This window comes from Alligator mississippiensis, chromosome 2 (assembly GCF_030867095.1).
Source record: "Alligator mississippiensis isolate rAllMis1 chromosome 2, rAllMis1, whole genome shotgun sequence".
NCBI classification, from domain to species: domain Eukaryota; kingdom Metazoa; phylum Chordata; order Crocodylia; family Alligatoridae; genus Alligator; species Alligator mississippiensis.
In genome coordinates, this window is record NC_081825.1 from 233,149,855 (window position 1) to 233,165,367 (window position 15,513).

The following is a 15,513-nucleotide window of genomic DNA, read 5'->3' on the forward strand; positions in this document are numbered from 1 at the left end:
TGTCCACAGAGCAAAGAGATTTGTTCTTCTCCGGAGCCCAGCATGCAGTTCTAGTTGGGTTCCTTCTTGGAAAAGTACTGTCAATGATACTCTGTGATCCCAAGCTTATGATTCATTATGCAATTCTAACAGGAGCAAAATTTATTTAAGTCACAAAAGTCAGCATGAAAGAGAATAAGTACTCACAGGGAAATGAGCAAGTGAGAAAGACAGACAGCATAGTGTTACACCACCACTGTTTTCTAAAAGAGAATGGCAATTAAAGACTGGCGGAATGAGAGGCCTGCAAAGAGGTGACTTTTGGATTGGCCCCAAACCTAAATTTGGGGGTTTTGGCAAATGGAAAATGTTTAATCCAAACATAAGTTGTATTCAGTCGCTGGTAAAAGCCAAGGGCTAGAGTAAAGCAAAAACAACAACAACAACAAAGCCCCCAAACAAAAAACAAACAGAAACCAGGATGAAGAAGAGTATGGTGATTCTTGTGATGATACCTTCCTTTCATTTGACTCTAATGGTGAGGATGCTTCCCTGGGATGTGAGAGGCCCATAGTTGGATCATCTCTAGGGCTGACATGGATTCCAGGCTCTTGAACCTCTCAGGAGAAGTGCCCTAGCCATTGGGCTATAGGTCATTCTGGGGTTGGTATCTCTGGCACAGGTGTTGAAGCTGTTTCATTTTGTATACAAATATTTCAGCATTTATTGGGTGAGGAGTGAGTGGAGAGACTATAGCCCAGAGGTGACTGGGGCAAAAAGGAGTATGGCTGGCAGGAGTCACCACAGAACATGTTGTAGAGCTAACTTGGTATGTAGTCAGCTGAGATCCTTGACTACAGCTACGGTCAGTGAGCTGATCCCTTAGGCTGTGTGGGATGGATTGAAGAGGGCTTTCGCTCCCTGCCCCCCACCCCAATCAACCCATTGTACATACCATGTGAAAAGCTCATTTGCTCTACTTTTCACACCAGTGGGGGCTGGTTGCATTTGGTTGCTAGCACGTTACATGTTTTTGTGAGCTTTGCAAACATTCATTAATTTAAGCCTTCACATCCGTGGTCAGCAGTTAGAGAAGAGCCAGCTTCCCTAGTTTAATGAAAGCTTTTCCTTAGTCACCAGTATCTTACTGTGGAAAAATATACAATAATAGTGCCTGTATCCCTTAATTTTATTACCTTCCTACTAAGATTAATGTGCCAAATTAGTTTTACTGTGATCTGGCTTGGAGTGAGACTTGCTGGAATCTGCTGCCCAAGCCAACTGGCTCTTCAAGGCTTTAGTTTATGAAAATACATAAGACAATGAAGGAAGGAATAAAACAAGAGCATCTTTGCTCTGCCAAAGATGAGGGGAAAATAAAGCAGTGACCAGAAAACGCAGACTTATTGTTGTAAGTGTGCGACTGCCAAGCAATACTTGCTCAGAGCACAGCCTGACCTTTCTGTGGCTTCCTTCCCTGCGTGAGGAAGAGTCTGTGTATACAAAATAGGGCTCCGACCTTGTTCTGTCACACAACTTGGCATGCCTCCTCGAGACCAGCCTGGCCCCAGGGATCAAAAAGGAATGCACAAGTAGTACAGGGGGAGGCTTGTGGGAGAATAAGGATGGAGACCCAACACTAAGCTCTTGAGAGTGACCTGAAGGAAGTAGTGGGCTGAGACTGAAACACTGAATCTTCCTCTTCCAGTTCTTTTTTCTTCTTTTATGCTTTTCAAGAGATGGCGTTAGACAAACCCAGCTTTGTAAAGCAGCAAGGGATTTGTGAGACAGTGAGGTAGATTGGCTTTGCTTCTATTCTACTCAAGTCTTTCCATATGAAAATCAACACTCCCCTAACACCCACCCTCTGTGTCCCATAACAGTGATGGACTGCCATAGGTGGATCTAGAATTTTGAAAAGGGGGGTGCAGATGGTGAGGTGTGTCAACACACATAAAACAACACACATTGTTCTCCAGTTAAAAATAAACTAATATGCTAGGGTCCTAGAGTATTATTCAGTTTAAGACTGAAGTTCTACAAATATAACTTAATTGGAATGAGTTATAAACAGTCTGCAGGGCTGTAAAATAGGAGCTTTATTACCAGGAGCAGCTAACAGACAGCAGAACTGCAGATCAAAGATGACTTGATTTGGTAGACTATCAAATCCATAAAGAAAGAGAGAGCATCATCAACAACTGTGGAAGGCAGAGTTTAGAAGAGATCAGGTTGATGATGATGAGCCATGAAGACATTTGATTCCCTCAACAGTGTCTAACTAGAAATGTTGCTGCCACTACCAAGCAGTTAGTTTTAAACTTTGGATGGAGCAGGAGTCAAAGGGGGGTGCAACTGCACCAGTGCATCCTTCTGGATCCACTCCTGTAGACTGTGTGGCATTCATGCATCAAACCTGGCTGAGGTACATACTGTATTTCCATCCTTTTCCCTAGTCCCCAACATCCTTTTAGTACCTGTAGCTAATCACCCAGTGATTTCCATCTGAACCTGTCCACAATTACATTCTTCCGCCATCCCCAGTAGTACCAAGGAACTCATCATAGACTCCAACAAGTAGGGTCTCTTTTCTCTGGTCCTGCTATTGGCTTGCTAAAATATCATCCATACGCCCCTCTAGGACAACTCTGGAGACGTACCATTCCTGGAAATCAGGATGGAGAGGTACCTAGGAACCAGCCAAGATGTTTGCTGATCCTGCAAATAGTTCCCTAAAACAAGGGAAGAAGGGTGGTTCAGGGTGTGATTGGAGCCTGGCAAGGAAAGCATCCCCTCTCAGTAGATCCAGGTGTGTCTGACTAAGGGTGTGTGGAAGGAACCCAAACTGATTCCCAACCAGGTAAAGTCAGCATTCACCAATGGATTCTGCACAGCAAAGCTGGAGTGTAGAAACACTTTCTGGTCAAAGGCCAATTGTGACTCACTGGTCAAAAGATGGAGTCCTTTGGGGGAGGCAGACAAGCTGCAGAGCTCTGATGGAAAGTTGCAGAATTCAAGACAAATTGGTGCCTAGTGATCTTAGAGAGGGGGGCTAGGCATGAGCAAGACTCGTGCTAACTGCTACCTGTCAATGGGGAATTTTAGAAACAGGATTGAAGTGTTTAATTAAAATTTCAGGGAGAATTGTTAGAAAAGCAACATGTAATTATCTACTGAAGCTGAGCAAACACTGCAAAAAGAAGGAAGTACTTCCTGTGACTTTGGCAATATTTCTGATCCCTTTGTTATGTTCTGTAGAAATTGACATGAGTGAATGTCCTTCCAGGACAGTTGTGGAAAGGAAAAAAAGTCTTGTGAATATTTTTGTAAATTCATATTGAAAGGATTGTGCGGGAATGCTTGGGTGGCCATCTAAGAAAAGGTCTTTGGGTTTGGAAGAAGATGACTCAGCATGTCACTTGGATGACTGCTCCTACCTTGTGAATGACAGAAAGCAGGTTGTCATGGTGAATGGTTGGCAATCATTGTAGCATCTGTAACGTGATTATAAACGTTATTCATTCCATGGTTTTGCTTAATGAACAAGTTAGCAAAAATCAGTCAGATTATAGATAATTGGCAAGTGGGGAGAGAGGGAGATCTAAATATGCTGAGTATTTTAATTGAATAAGTCACTTAGTTCAGTTACCCACTTCAGAGTTCAGGTGGGGATAATAGAGCTTAACATCTTTAGGCTAGCAGAAAGCTCCTTGGGGCGGGGGCAGGGGTGAGGGTCATTAACAACCAGAGCAGTCCAGGACATCAGCTTTAGATCCAGTCTGAAATGTAGCATGTCTAGCTATACACAGTGTCTCTGCTTTATGGTTGGGCATTTGTTCATTATTCAGAAGAATGAGTGCAACCTACTGAAGTATACCAGGTTTTCACTGAAAGCTTCCAATCCAAGAACCAGCTAGCCTGGTCCAATTTCACTTGTGAATGTGAACAGAATGATGTCCCAAAGGTGAATTTGTGATGCTGAACTTTGCTTTATGCAGTTAACTCTTGGAGTGTGTGCGGAGGGGGAGAGGAAGTTCCCTTTCCTATCCCATTCTTACCATCAGCATGCCTGAGCATCTCACCATCATACGCTAGCAGCTTGATACTTATATCTGGTGCCTGTGCATCTGTCTGTCTCATCACTTGTGTTCATTCTGCCTTGTTTTGCTTTCTTTAAGCATGTGTCCATAGTGTGTCAGGGAAGGCACAGCAAAGACAGCATGCATTTGTTGTGAAAGGTGGTGAGGTGTGTGAAAGTCCTTAGTCCTCAGGTGAATTTGTCTTGGACCAATCCTAAGAAATTCCTGCCCCTGGCACAGATAGCAGAAAGGTCTTTTGTGCTTGGGACTGAGTCTGCCAGTCTTGTTAAATGTATAGTGTCAGTTTAGCTGTAGTTTTCCAATTATCATTCAAAGACAAGTGGGTTTCCAGGAGAAACATCATCAATAGTCTACTCAGTGAAGTGTCTGGGGGCAAAAAGTGTTCTTTACTGCCTCCTTGTTGCATGTGCAAGGTGCCACTAACCCAAGAGGAGGATTTACCTGCTTAAAAGTCTAAGGGGAAAAAACCCTTTTAGAATTACTGCTAGCAGCCTGCAGGCTGCTTTCAACCCAGTTTGGATAGTGTAGGATACTTAATAGGGATTTGCAGAGAAATGTTTACAAGATGTATTGAGAGTGAAATGCAGTGGGAAAGAGGGCTCGGCTTTTGCATTGTTGCTCAGCAGATGCAAGTGGAAAGGTAGGCACCTTCCTTTGTGGGCACAAGGTTCCTTACTGTTATAGAATGAACAGTCTGGTGGCTGTGAGATGCCAGCATATGATGGCTTCCTTTAGTGATAGTGTTATATCACTAACCTAACATAGGGATGTGTTATATCATTGTTTTACAGCAATGTGATGTTTGCTGCTGGGGTGGGAGGAAATAGAAACGTCTGCTTTTCAAACGCATGGAAAACATGAAGAGGAAAAAAGTAGTATTTCAGACAGTTCAGTAGCTCAAGAATACTGCAGTTACTGAGCAGCACCCTCTAGAGGCTGCTGCAGGGCTCGCAGCCGGTTGGAAAAGTCCGGATATGTGCCTGTGCCTAAGCTAAGGGATAGAGAGACTCATAAAGATCCTGAATTTTTAGTGCCCGGACTCTGGGTAAGATCCCCAGTTAGCTCTGGAAGAATCCACCTTTTAGCAATGGAGCTGTGCTTTTTATACACAGGCATCAAAACAGCTTAACTGTAGCTTCTGTTTCTCAGGAAAGGATGACTAGCACTCGGAATTACTTTAAATTTTTCATCATATATATACATGTCCCCTTTTAATTAAGCAGCATATGTATACATGTCCCCTTTTACTTAAAAAGCATCAGATTTATATTTTGGAATCTCTCTTAAATTTCACCATCTTATTGATTCTCTTCCCTCTCCTCCCTTCCTGCCCTCTCCCCCAAAGCAGGGTCCACGAACGGGAATGCTTTTGTCCTGGTTTCTTTTCTCCATTATATTGTTTGTTCTCTTTTAGACCTCCATGCCTTCCACCTTCCTAAATGCCCTCTTGTCCCTCTCTTGCACAGCCAGCATCTAATATTTTAGATTCAGTCTCCTTCTGCAAGACTGTGAGTTACTGATACAGGTAATTAAGCTCAGTCATTTGCATCTCTAGGCCAGAATGGGATCTGGAAGCACACTTACTGGTTCTGACTGGAAGTGGAAGCGCCTATTTTCCTGACATCAGCCAATCACCAAAATTGTCAGATGGAGGCAGGTGACATCTTTTAAAGTCAGTCACCTAAACCTTCAATTGGGCACGTAACTGGAAATGGCTTCAAGAGTGGTGGGCCACTGCCACTCCCCTGAGAGTTGCAGATGCTTGGCATCTTGGGAACTCAATTTTGAATGTCAGTTTGGGTGTCTGATTTTAGGCCCCAAGAAAGTGTATGAATATTGTGACGTATGCTTAGGGCAGCAGGGATTCAGTAAGGTTGGACTATTTATCCTATGCCTGGTGCGTGCTATCTGAGCTCTGTATAAAGCTGTTAGTTTGGAGAAATGATTTACAGGGGTGTAGTTAGGAGCCTGAACTCTCTACACCTGCTGGGGGAAAGGAGGGGGGGCAGACAGCAGCAGTGCATCCTGGGATGCTGGAGGGCTTCAAATTGCTTGTTTCATCTCTGTGGAGCAGACTGAAGCTACCCTAACATAGGCTAAATGTTAGAACAGGCCAGAGTTAACCCTCGCCTGAAGTGGTGTAACTGTGGGACGCTCAGGGGGCACTTAACAAGAGTTAATAAGCTTTAATATGCAGACACTCACATTTTAAGTGCCCTTAGTATGGTCTAATTGTAACATATAACTTCGCCTTAATTGTATCAAGGGAGTTTCTAGAACTTTTGGCTCTTGCCTAAACTAAACCTCTGGATTTTATGAGGTTTATTCATCACAATATAGGATGTTTAACCTGTGACACCTTTAGTCCAGTGTAGTCTGACTCCAAAAGTTACTGCAAGCCAAGACTGGGATGGCTTGGCAGAGACAGATGCACATTAGTTTAAGGGAGTTTTTCATAGAACCTGGCTACACTTCTGCCTGCAATTATGATTTTCTGTTGTTATGAGGGGAACAATCGTCATGTTCTCCTAAACCTAACCATAGCATTCAAAAGTATAAAAAACTGACCACAGTGGTGACTAAATTTTGTTCTTGCATTTTGCAGGCAGCAATAGCAATTTCCCCCAGGGAAAAAGACAAGGTCTTAATCCTTTCAGTAAGTACCATGCTTGTTTGTTCCCTGTTTTGGGGTTGTTGTTTTTTTTGCATGACGGCCATCCGCAGAGAAGCCATGGAAACACTCCCCACTTTCACAAATATCAGCTGTTCAATGACCTTTAAAGTTGAGAAGGGAGTTGAAACCAAGAAATATGGACTTTCTTTCACACCATTGCAGTTATCCTGGACTTCAGCTTTCCTAATGGGAATAACAATTTCCTAATGGGAAATACAATACTGTTTATAAAGTACATTATTAAACAGGTATTTTAGGCCTTTTGGTATGGTGCTACTTCTGCAAATGCACTTACAATTTTCACAAGCCAGGTAAAGGATGATGTGTGCATGCAGGGAGGAGAAGATTTACAATTCTTCTTTTTAGGGTACAGAAAGGCATATTTATTGCAAGTTTGGTTGATAAAAGGCATGCATAGGCATATATAGATATGCTTAGATATTTTTGAGACATTTGACATAATGCTGTATGACATCCAGACTAAATTTAGTAGTGTCACATGCCAATAAAGCACACACAAAATAGATTAACAGCTGGCCTTCTAACTATTTTAAAAAATTATCAATGCAGAATCATTACCAAATGAACATTTCTAGTGGGTTCTAGAGCATCAGGCCTGAGGGTGTTCATTTCCGTGAGTTATCCAAAAGTCAATGGCTAATCATTGGTGATGAAGTTTGTAAATGATGTAGAGTTTGTAAATAATGTTGAGAACAGGGCAATCATATAGGGCACTTCAGAACATTTGATAAGCTGAGCCAGGTCAAATAAAATGCTTTTTCAGTGCAGCTAAGTGCAAAATGATACCTCTGGGAACAAACACTGCAGGACCTGCCTTCAGAATATGTATCCAGTAGGGGTTCTGAAGAAAATATAGAGGTCATAGTGTACTGGCAACTAAGCATGAGCTTCTGCTGTGGTGCTATGGCAAAAAGGGCCAATACACTCTTTGAATGTGGAAGTAGAGGAGCCGAGAGTAGGTAGGGGAATGCTGTTACCTCTGTGTGCAGTATTAGTGATATTGATGTTGAAATATTATATCCAGTTCTGGTGTCTGATTTTAAAAAATGCTGAGAAATTAGACAAGCTGGAGAAAAGAGCAAAAGAAATTATTTGAGGACTGGAGAAAATGTTTTACAATGTGAGTCTTGGAGCTCAATCTATTTAGCTTATCACAAAGAAGATTGAGAAGTGACTCAGTTGCAACCTAAAAGTACCTTTACAAGAAGAAGATACCAAGTACTGAAGGACTCTTTAATCTAGCACAGAAAGACAATATAAAAAGCCAGTGGTTGGAAGCAGAAGTCTAATATAGACTAATATAAATTGGAAATTAAACATCAAGTTTTAACAGGGAGGGTTCCAGGGAGCCACTGGAACAAACTGCCCACAGAAGTGATGGATTCTCCATTTTCTTGATGTCTTCAAATCGGGATCAGATGCTTTACTGGAAGATCTGCTTTAGTCAAATGCAGGTTGTTGCGCTCAACACAGGGTAACCAAGTAATACGTAATTGCCAGTGTACTACAGGATATCAGGCTAGTTGATGTAATGGCCTCATCTGTCCATAGTACCTATGAATCTGAAAATCAGTGGAAGTGGCAGAATTACATTTATTTCTAGCCCATGGATCATTGAGGATTTCTTATCTATTGTCCTATAAAACTGCATCTCTTTTAAGAAAAATGTTATCTTTATACGTCTATCATTTACAATAGGTTATTGGTAAGTATAGATATTTTAATTGTTTTTGTTTGAGAACAGTGTCTGTAGGCTAATAGAAACAAACAGCATTAGACAGAAGTCAGGGCAATTTTCCCACGGTCTCTACCTCCCAGAGGGATGGATAGATTTAGTTTGGGTTCTGCAGAAATGTTCCCCTTCCCCCTCAGGGTAAATGTGATGATTTTCAGGCCTCCCAGAGTGCTTGTCTGTATGAGTTGGGTCTGGTTACTTAGACACCATTTAGGAGGGTGCACTTTTTTCCACAAGCTTCCAGCTTTGCTGGCCAGTGCAGAAAGGGGGCAGGGACATGGCCTTGCCTCCTTTTTGGAGGCAACTCAATGGTACCCCACCAGAGAACTGGCCACAGTCAAATCCAGAGGCACTATACTGGTCAATATTGTCAATGTTATGCACATGCCAGCCTTGACTAATCAGAACAAGGAGTTGGAGCATCAGTGGGTGTGAGACTCCCGGCTAACTGAGCAGCCTTTTTGTGCCCAAATCTGAGCCATACCAAGGGGATTTTCAAGCAATTAACATTTTCCACCCCACTGAATCTATACTCATGCCTCACTGTGCATTTTAAAGCCCAGCATTAGATTTTGGACCCAAGACTCTAACAGCACAGTAGTCTTTGGAGCATATGTTACAGAGACACCTTTGAGAGAGGTTCATTGGGAAAGTTGCTGGGTCCTGCTGCTGGAGGGCTGAGAAAAAAACGCTTGGGCTTTTCACTGCCTGCTTGCTGAGGAAGCCAGCCAGCTGGCCACCCTTGGAGATGATTTGCACTGACAGTAGAGCAAAGTTGTCTGGAATCAGTGCTCAGCCCAAGCAAGATTCAGCCCAAGGGAGACGGGAAAGGGGGAATTGTTTTGTCAGGATTGCTTGGCCATTTCCAAGGGAGGGGTAAGATTATGGATAGCAGTAGTTTGAGTTTAGTAATATATCAGTTCCTAAGGCTTCATGTTCATAACTTGGTCAGAGCTGACTTTTCTGCAAGGCAGTTGCTCATTAGATCCTGCTCTGAAATCTTTGATCTGCAGAAGAGATTGTGCTATATATTTAACATCAACAGTCTGTGAATTGAGGATTTAATTTGGGTATGTCTCTCTTCCCTTTCCACTCCCTTTACTAAATGTTCCACCTACCCATGTCAGTAGGACGCCTGGTCTAGGAGGAGATCTGAATGCAGGGTCCAACCCAAAGGAAGGACAGCTGGACGGAGAGACACCCTGCTGCTTGTGAGCACATGGGCAGCAATATCCACCGTAGCAGAAGTGGCACCCAGAACGTTTGCACTTTTTTTTTTTAATACTCGGTTTGGTTTTTGATTTATTGTTAATGCCATTATCTAATACTCTGCAGGGGAGGGGGGAGGGGGCAGGAAGAGCATGACTTTTTTTTCCTTTTTTTAAATTGGAATAGCTACTGACGACTTAAATTTTGAAGTTTGATGGGACTTGAGAAAGAGATTTTTATATACTGTATATAAATATATGTGTAAATTGTACAGTTGTCTTGTACAGGGGTTGGAGTCACTGTTCTGTTCCTTCCTTTGATTTCTAAGGCTATTCAGGTTAGCTTAAAGGAACACATTGTATTACTGGATTCCAACAGGGCATTGATTTCAGCAACTGATCCATCTGCCAGCTGCACATCAATCTCTCAAGTATCCCACTGCATGTAGAAGTGAATATATTGGCCCAGCTAGTGCTCCCAAGTTGTTCCTACAGAGTACCGAGTGCTTCCTGGGAGTTACTGAATAGCCCCAGTTCCGATGGTTGGTGAGAGCCCTCTGTAGCTTGCAGGCATGGACTGTTGAGAGAGTACGGCTACAGCTTAACTGTCAGTGCATCACAGAAGAGTTTGTATGTGAGCATATGTGGGGGAGGGTTTGAAACATGAACACCCTTAAGTGTGGAAGGGGCAGGGGAACTGTGGGGGGGAAGCCCAACTGTGCCATAAGGAAGATATGCCGCACCAATACCATGTCTAGGGTCACTAGGAGAGCCAGCAGGCTGCCAATGCCAGGAAAACATACTACAGGTCCCAGTAGTGTCAGGAGAGTGGGTGAGGAGAGACACTGTTTATCTTAATGTGTGCCAAAGTGACCACGAATGTCCCCTATAACCATATGAAGGACAAGAAATCAAGTAGCTCTGCCCTGCACATCAGGAGCATCTGCCAGCCTAGTGACGGGCACTGGAGAGATGAGAATGCATTTGTCAGAACAGAAAGATACAGGAAAAGACCAATCCCTGGGTGCCTTGTTAATATAAATGGCATCTCTGCCATTTGGCTTATTCTCATTCTGAAGGCTTTGGTCATTCCTGTGCAGAACCATGGGTCCCTGTGTTTCTAGGATGTGAATCCATAGCTCTCTGCCTGTTCAGTAGGGTGATGCATTGGCTCACAATAACCTTATCCCATTCTCTGTGCCCTGCTAATATCGGTGTTTTAAGCGCTAATAGTGCACTCTAAAGCAGTGGCAGTGGCTCAGATTGGCTAAGCTACTACTTTCAGAGGTTTCAAATGGACTGCTTCTACTAGTTATGTTTTGGCCAAGATCTTTGTCTGCTATTCACAGTCAGATACAACAGTAAATTCTGCAGAGGGACAGGGACACCTAGACCCTCTACTGTGCGTAAAAGCCAGTGGGAGCATAGAGCTTACTGCGAAACAGTGTATTCCTGCTTTGAGCATCTCTGGTTTGCTTGACCCTTAGTGGGGCACAGCAGTCTCCCAGCTATCAGACACCTAAACCTTTTTTTCACTTACTTGTATGCACACCCTAATCCTCATGCTGTTCTGGTGCACTTCCCTTAGGTACCTGTTGTTTGCATTCAGTATTATGGGGGACAGCTCTCTGATGATAGTTACCTAAGTACTTTGGCCATTTTACCCATAATGAGGCTTCTGAGGTGTTGCATTTAACTTAGTGAATGGTGATCCTGTCTTCTACCTACTTATACATGAAGGGAATCTGTAACCAACTCTCAAGCGATTAGGAAATGGTGAGTGGCCATCAATATTGTTAATAGGATCTGGGTTTGAAGCCTGCCCTGGTTTAAATCCTGTTAAAGCTATAATAGTAGTACCATTTCGGTGTCCCAAAATGGGTATTGATGGCAATGCCAGGCATTGTACCATAGCCTTGTGCATTACATGTGGAACATTGCAACACAATACTGTTGTGAAACAGTGTGACAGAGGGGCCTTGTAACAAACTGTGGCCATGTTGCTTAGTTATATGATTGTGTGACATGGCAATTCCACCTTTTCCTGAGATGACAGCACTTTGTGACAATAGTGTCACAGCCTAAACATCCCAATGCCCCAGCACAGCAAACTTGCACCACATTTAAACGCCCAGATGGAGCCTTCCTCAATCACAAATATCACTCATTGGATTCCAGGACTTGGGATCTCACTGCTTGGGAGTAGGTTTGAAGCTGGTTGAAGCATTTGGTCTAGATTAAAAAAACAAACCAATGGACCCTTAACAAGTACCTTTGTGAAGTGCAAGTCTCACAGGTGTGTTGTAAGGAAAAGCTTTTGCTTTATAAACAGTCCTACCCGTTGCTGGCTGCTTTGTTGTAAGCAACCTGCAACGTATGTCCGCTTTGTGCCTGCAAGTCTGCATTCTGCTCATTGCTTTTCCTTTTTATACACAGGCATTTTGTGTATGAGTGTGTTAAGTGGAATTGGTTCAGTGTATAATCACAGATGTCAATATCCCCCCCGCTAATCTTGCAGTAGGAATGAAGAACAAGCCCAGCCTTGTAAAAATGTTGTGCTGTATCTTGAGGAATGATAGACTGGCTGGTGTTGTCATTTAGTACTATATCCAGCAAGGGCCAAAGATTGATGCTAGGGCTATAGGATACTCTCATGCAATTGCAGGGAGCAGGATGTGCTCAGCAAAAAGGGTGAGGTGCTCAGTGTAGCCATTGCCTGCTTGCCCAGGGCAGAAAAAAATGGTTAAATTGAGCCTTAGTAACTGGGACTTCTTTGCTAAAACTCATTTGCTGTTGGGGAATTTAAATCAGCCAGATTTACTGCTATATCACCCATTCTGCAGCCCTAATACTGCAGTTGTCAGTCCTGCTTCCCTTCCTTCCAAGAGATGCTTAAGCAATGTGTGTGCACGTGCCCTCCACAAGCTGACAGCTTTGGGCAGCTCTTCAAAAAAGCCAAGTGGTTGAGGCTGATCCATTTAGCCAACAGTCTCAGTTAGACCCTACATGTAGCCTTCTGCCAGGATTGCCCCATAGAAAGGGTACTGAGAAGTAAATAGTCTCCCCTTCCATAGTTGGAGAATAGGGCCTAGTACCCTAAGTTACTGTCTTCGGGGAAGGTCCCAAAATAGTCTCTTGTATTGCCTCTGTGTTGGATGGTTATGTGGACTTGAGGCTCCTAAGTGATTCAGGAGTTCTGGTGACTGCATATGTTAGAAGGTCATACAGAATATTTTGGTTTTGTAGCATAAACCATGGTCATAGAGTTGTCCAACTCAAAGGTACACAGTGGCTGAAACTCCCTGTGGAATTATGATGCTAGTGACAGCAGGTTCTCCCAAGACTGAAACTAGAGGCTGTTAATGAAGTTAGGTAGTCATGGGATTACAGGGAAGGCCCACTCATGGACTAGAAATTGGCTTGAGGATGAGAGAAAAAAAAAGAGTGAGTATAACTGGACAGTTTTGGGGATGGAAAGAAGTGAACAGTAGGGTCCCCTAGGGATCTGTGTTGGTACCAGTACTATTTTAACACATTCATAAATGATCTGGAAAAGGGGGCGAGTAGTGAGATGGCCAAATTCATGGATGACACAAAATTATTCAAAGTAGTAAAGACCAAGGTGGGCTGTGAGAAACTACAAAAGGATTTTATACTTATGAGTGACTGGGCAATTAAATGGTAGATGAAATTCAATGTAGGTTAAGTATAGAGTGATGCACACTGGGAAATTGATGCACACTGGGAAATAACCTGAATTATACATACATTATGATGGGTTGTGCTGTAGCTGTTACCATAGGATCTGGGAGTCATTGTGGACAGCTTGCTGAAAACATGAGCTCAGTGCTCAGCAGATGTCAAAAGCCAAACAGTTAGGGATCATTAAGAAGGGAATTGTAAACAATACAAAGTATCATTATGCCCATTTATAAATTCATGGGGCATGCACTCCTGAATACTAGGTCCAGTTTTGGTTCCCACACCTCAAAAAGGATATAGAAGAACTAGAGAAGGTTCAGAGAAGAGCAACAAGGATGATTAATGGTATGAAGGGGAGACTAAAGATGCTGGGCATATTTGTTTTAGAAAAGAGGCACTTGAAAGAGGATGTGATAAGGGTTTACAAAATGCTAAGTGATGAAGAGAAAGTAAACAGGATTTATTATTTACTTTCTCTCATAATACAGGAACTAGGGGTCATAAAATAAAACTAGTAGGTCGTAGGTTTAAAACTAACAAAAGAGGTTTTTTTCACACCCAGTGTAATTAAAGCGTGGAATTCATTTGCTACCAGATGTTGTAGAAGCTGACAATGTAGCCAGATTCAAAAAGAGACTGGAAAAATTCTTGGAGGAAAGGTGCATCAGTAGCTATTGTGCTTGGGAGTTAGGGGGGATATAGCCTCTGAATTGGAGCTTCCTGGACCTTAAAGGCTGGAAGCTGCAAGTGGGAGAGGAACAGGGGAAAAACCCTGGTTCACTTTCTCCCTTTCAGCACCGAACCTCTGCCACTGTGTGACAGGATACCAAGCAAGATGGAACTATGGACCTTATGAAACACCTCGCGTCACTACCACCACCACTCTTCCCACCAGAAAACCTTCTGGCATCCAGGGCTATAGGGCAGGTGTCATCAAACACATCCTTATCTAGAAGTGTCAGGGCAAGTCCTGCTCTTGCGTGTACCAGTAGGAGTCAACAGAGATCAATAAGGTCATGTAATTATCTGGAGAAACAGAATTCATACATGTTGCTTCCACCCTTGTGAATCGTCCTGATTCTGTTCATTACCATGAATAAGTGGTGGAAGCAGCTGGGACAAAGGTGAAGAAACCAGGGGTCACACACAATGTCATCTGTAGGCAGCACTGTTCCTGTTGGAGGGAGAAATCCTTCCTTGTTTGCTGGTCCTGACTAACACAATGGAGAAGACAAACTGTCTTTGATTTAGGGTAGGAATCCCCTCACATGGAGGATATTTGGTTTCAACACTCCTGAAGGTAAGGGGGCAGGGAGGTAATATTCTAAGCCTAGGAGAAATGTGGTATAGAACATCTCCCAGTGGTCTTGTCTACAGCATTGTTTGTTAGGCTGAAAGGCATCTGGTTATTGTTGGTTTTCTAATAAAATAGATAAATCTTGCTTCAGCGTCTCCTGGTGACTTCTTGTGGAATCTTAATTTCCAGAATCCATCCCCTGCCTTCCACTTTGCACTCCTGAGAGTCACTTAAGCAGAGCCAGGCAAAAGGTATCTGTTCATACAGGCCCATGCCAGTCTCTGCTTTGGCTCTGATACCGACAGTCAATGTGAAACACATCTCAGAGCTCAAAATGAAACTTGTCCAAAGTGAAAGTGTCTCATGTTTCAGCAACCACCACCCTGCAAGGCTTTGAAACATCCTCCAAGGCACCGCTTGGATTGTGGAGAAACCCGAAGCACCTTGCCCAATTTGGGATTTGATAGCCCAAATTATGCACAGTTCTCATGGGGACTAGAGATGATTGCAGGCAGGAATTCACAAATCATCCATCACTCCACCTTGCACTCAGGAAAAACTCAGATGCCAGCTTCATAAATACTCATCCCTCTGGGGTCTGAAGTAGGGTCCTTACTGAGAACATTCTGATAGCACCTTCCCTGAAAGTTCCCTTAGGGCTTGTGATATTAACAAGATGCGTGTTTGGAAATTATCATTAAGTACCATTTTAAAACATGCCTTTTCATAAGTAAAGGGTGCAGCCATTTCATACGTCTTTAACATCAATAGGATTTTTTTCACTGGTAACTGTTAAA

The 15,513-nt window shown here is 43.1% G+C and overlaps 1 protein-coding gene across 7 annotated transcripts in view; it reads left to right on the forward strand.

Annotated features, from left to right (window-relative positions):
- SMOC1 (SPARC related modular calcium binding 1) overlaps positions 1 to 14,861 on the forward strand; it is a 203,517-nt gene extending 188,656 nt beyond the window's left edge. For 3 of the 7 annotated variants that reach the window (XM_059722911.1, XM_059722907.1, XM_019476656.2), the window contains 2 exons: positions 6,685 to 6,735; positions 9,637 to 14,861. In XM_059722911.1, the coding sequence (XP_059578894.1) occupies positions 6,685 to 6,694 (10 nt within the window). In that variant the 3' untranslated portion in view covers positions 6,695 to 6,735; positions 9,637 to 14,861. The remainder of the gene's footprint in view (positions 1 to 6,684; positions 6,736 to 9,636) is intronic. The other 4 variants (XM_059722912.1, XM_059722908.1, XM_059722909.1 and 1 more) reach the window with 3 other exon arrangements.
- Positions 14,862 to 15,513: the final 652 nt, after the last annotated feature.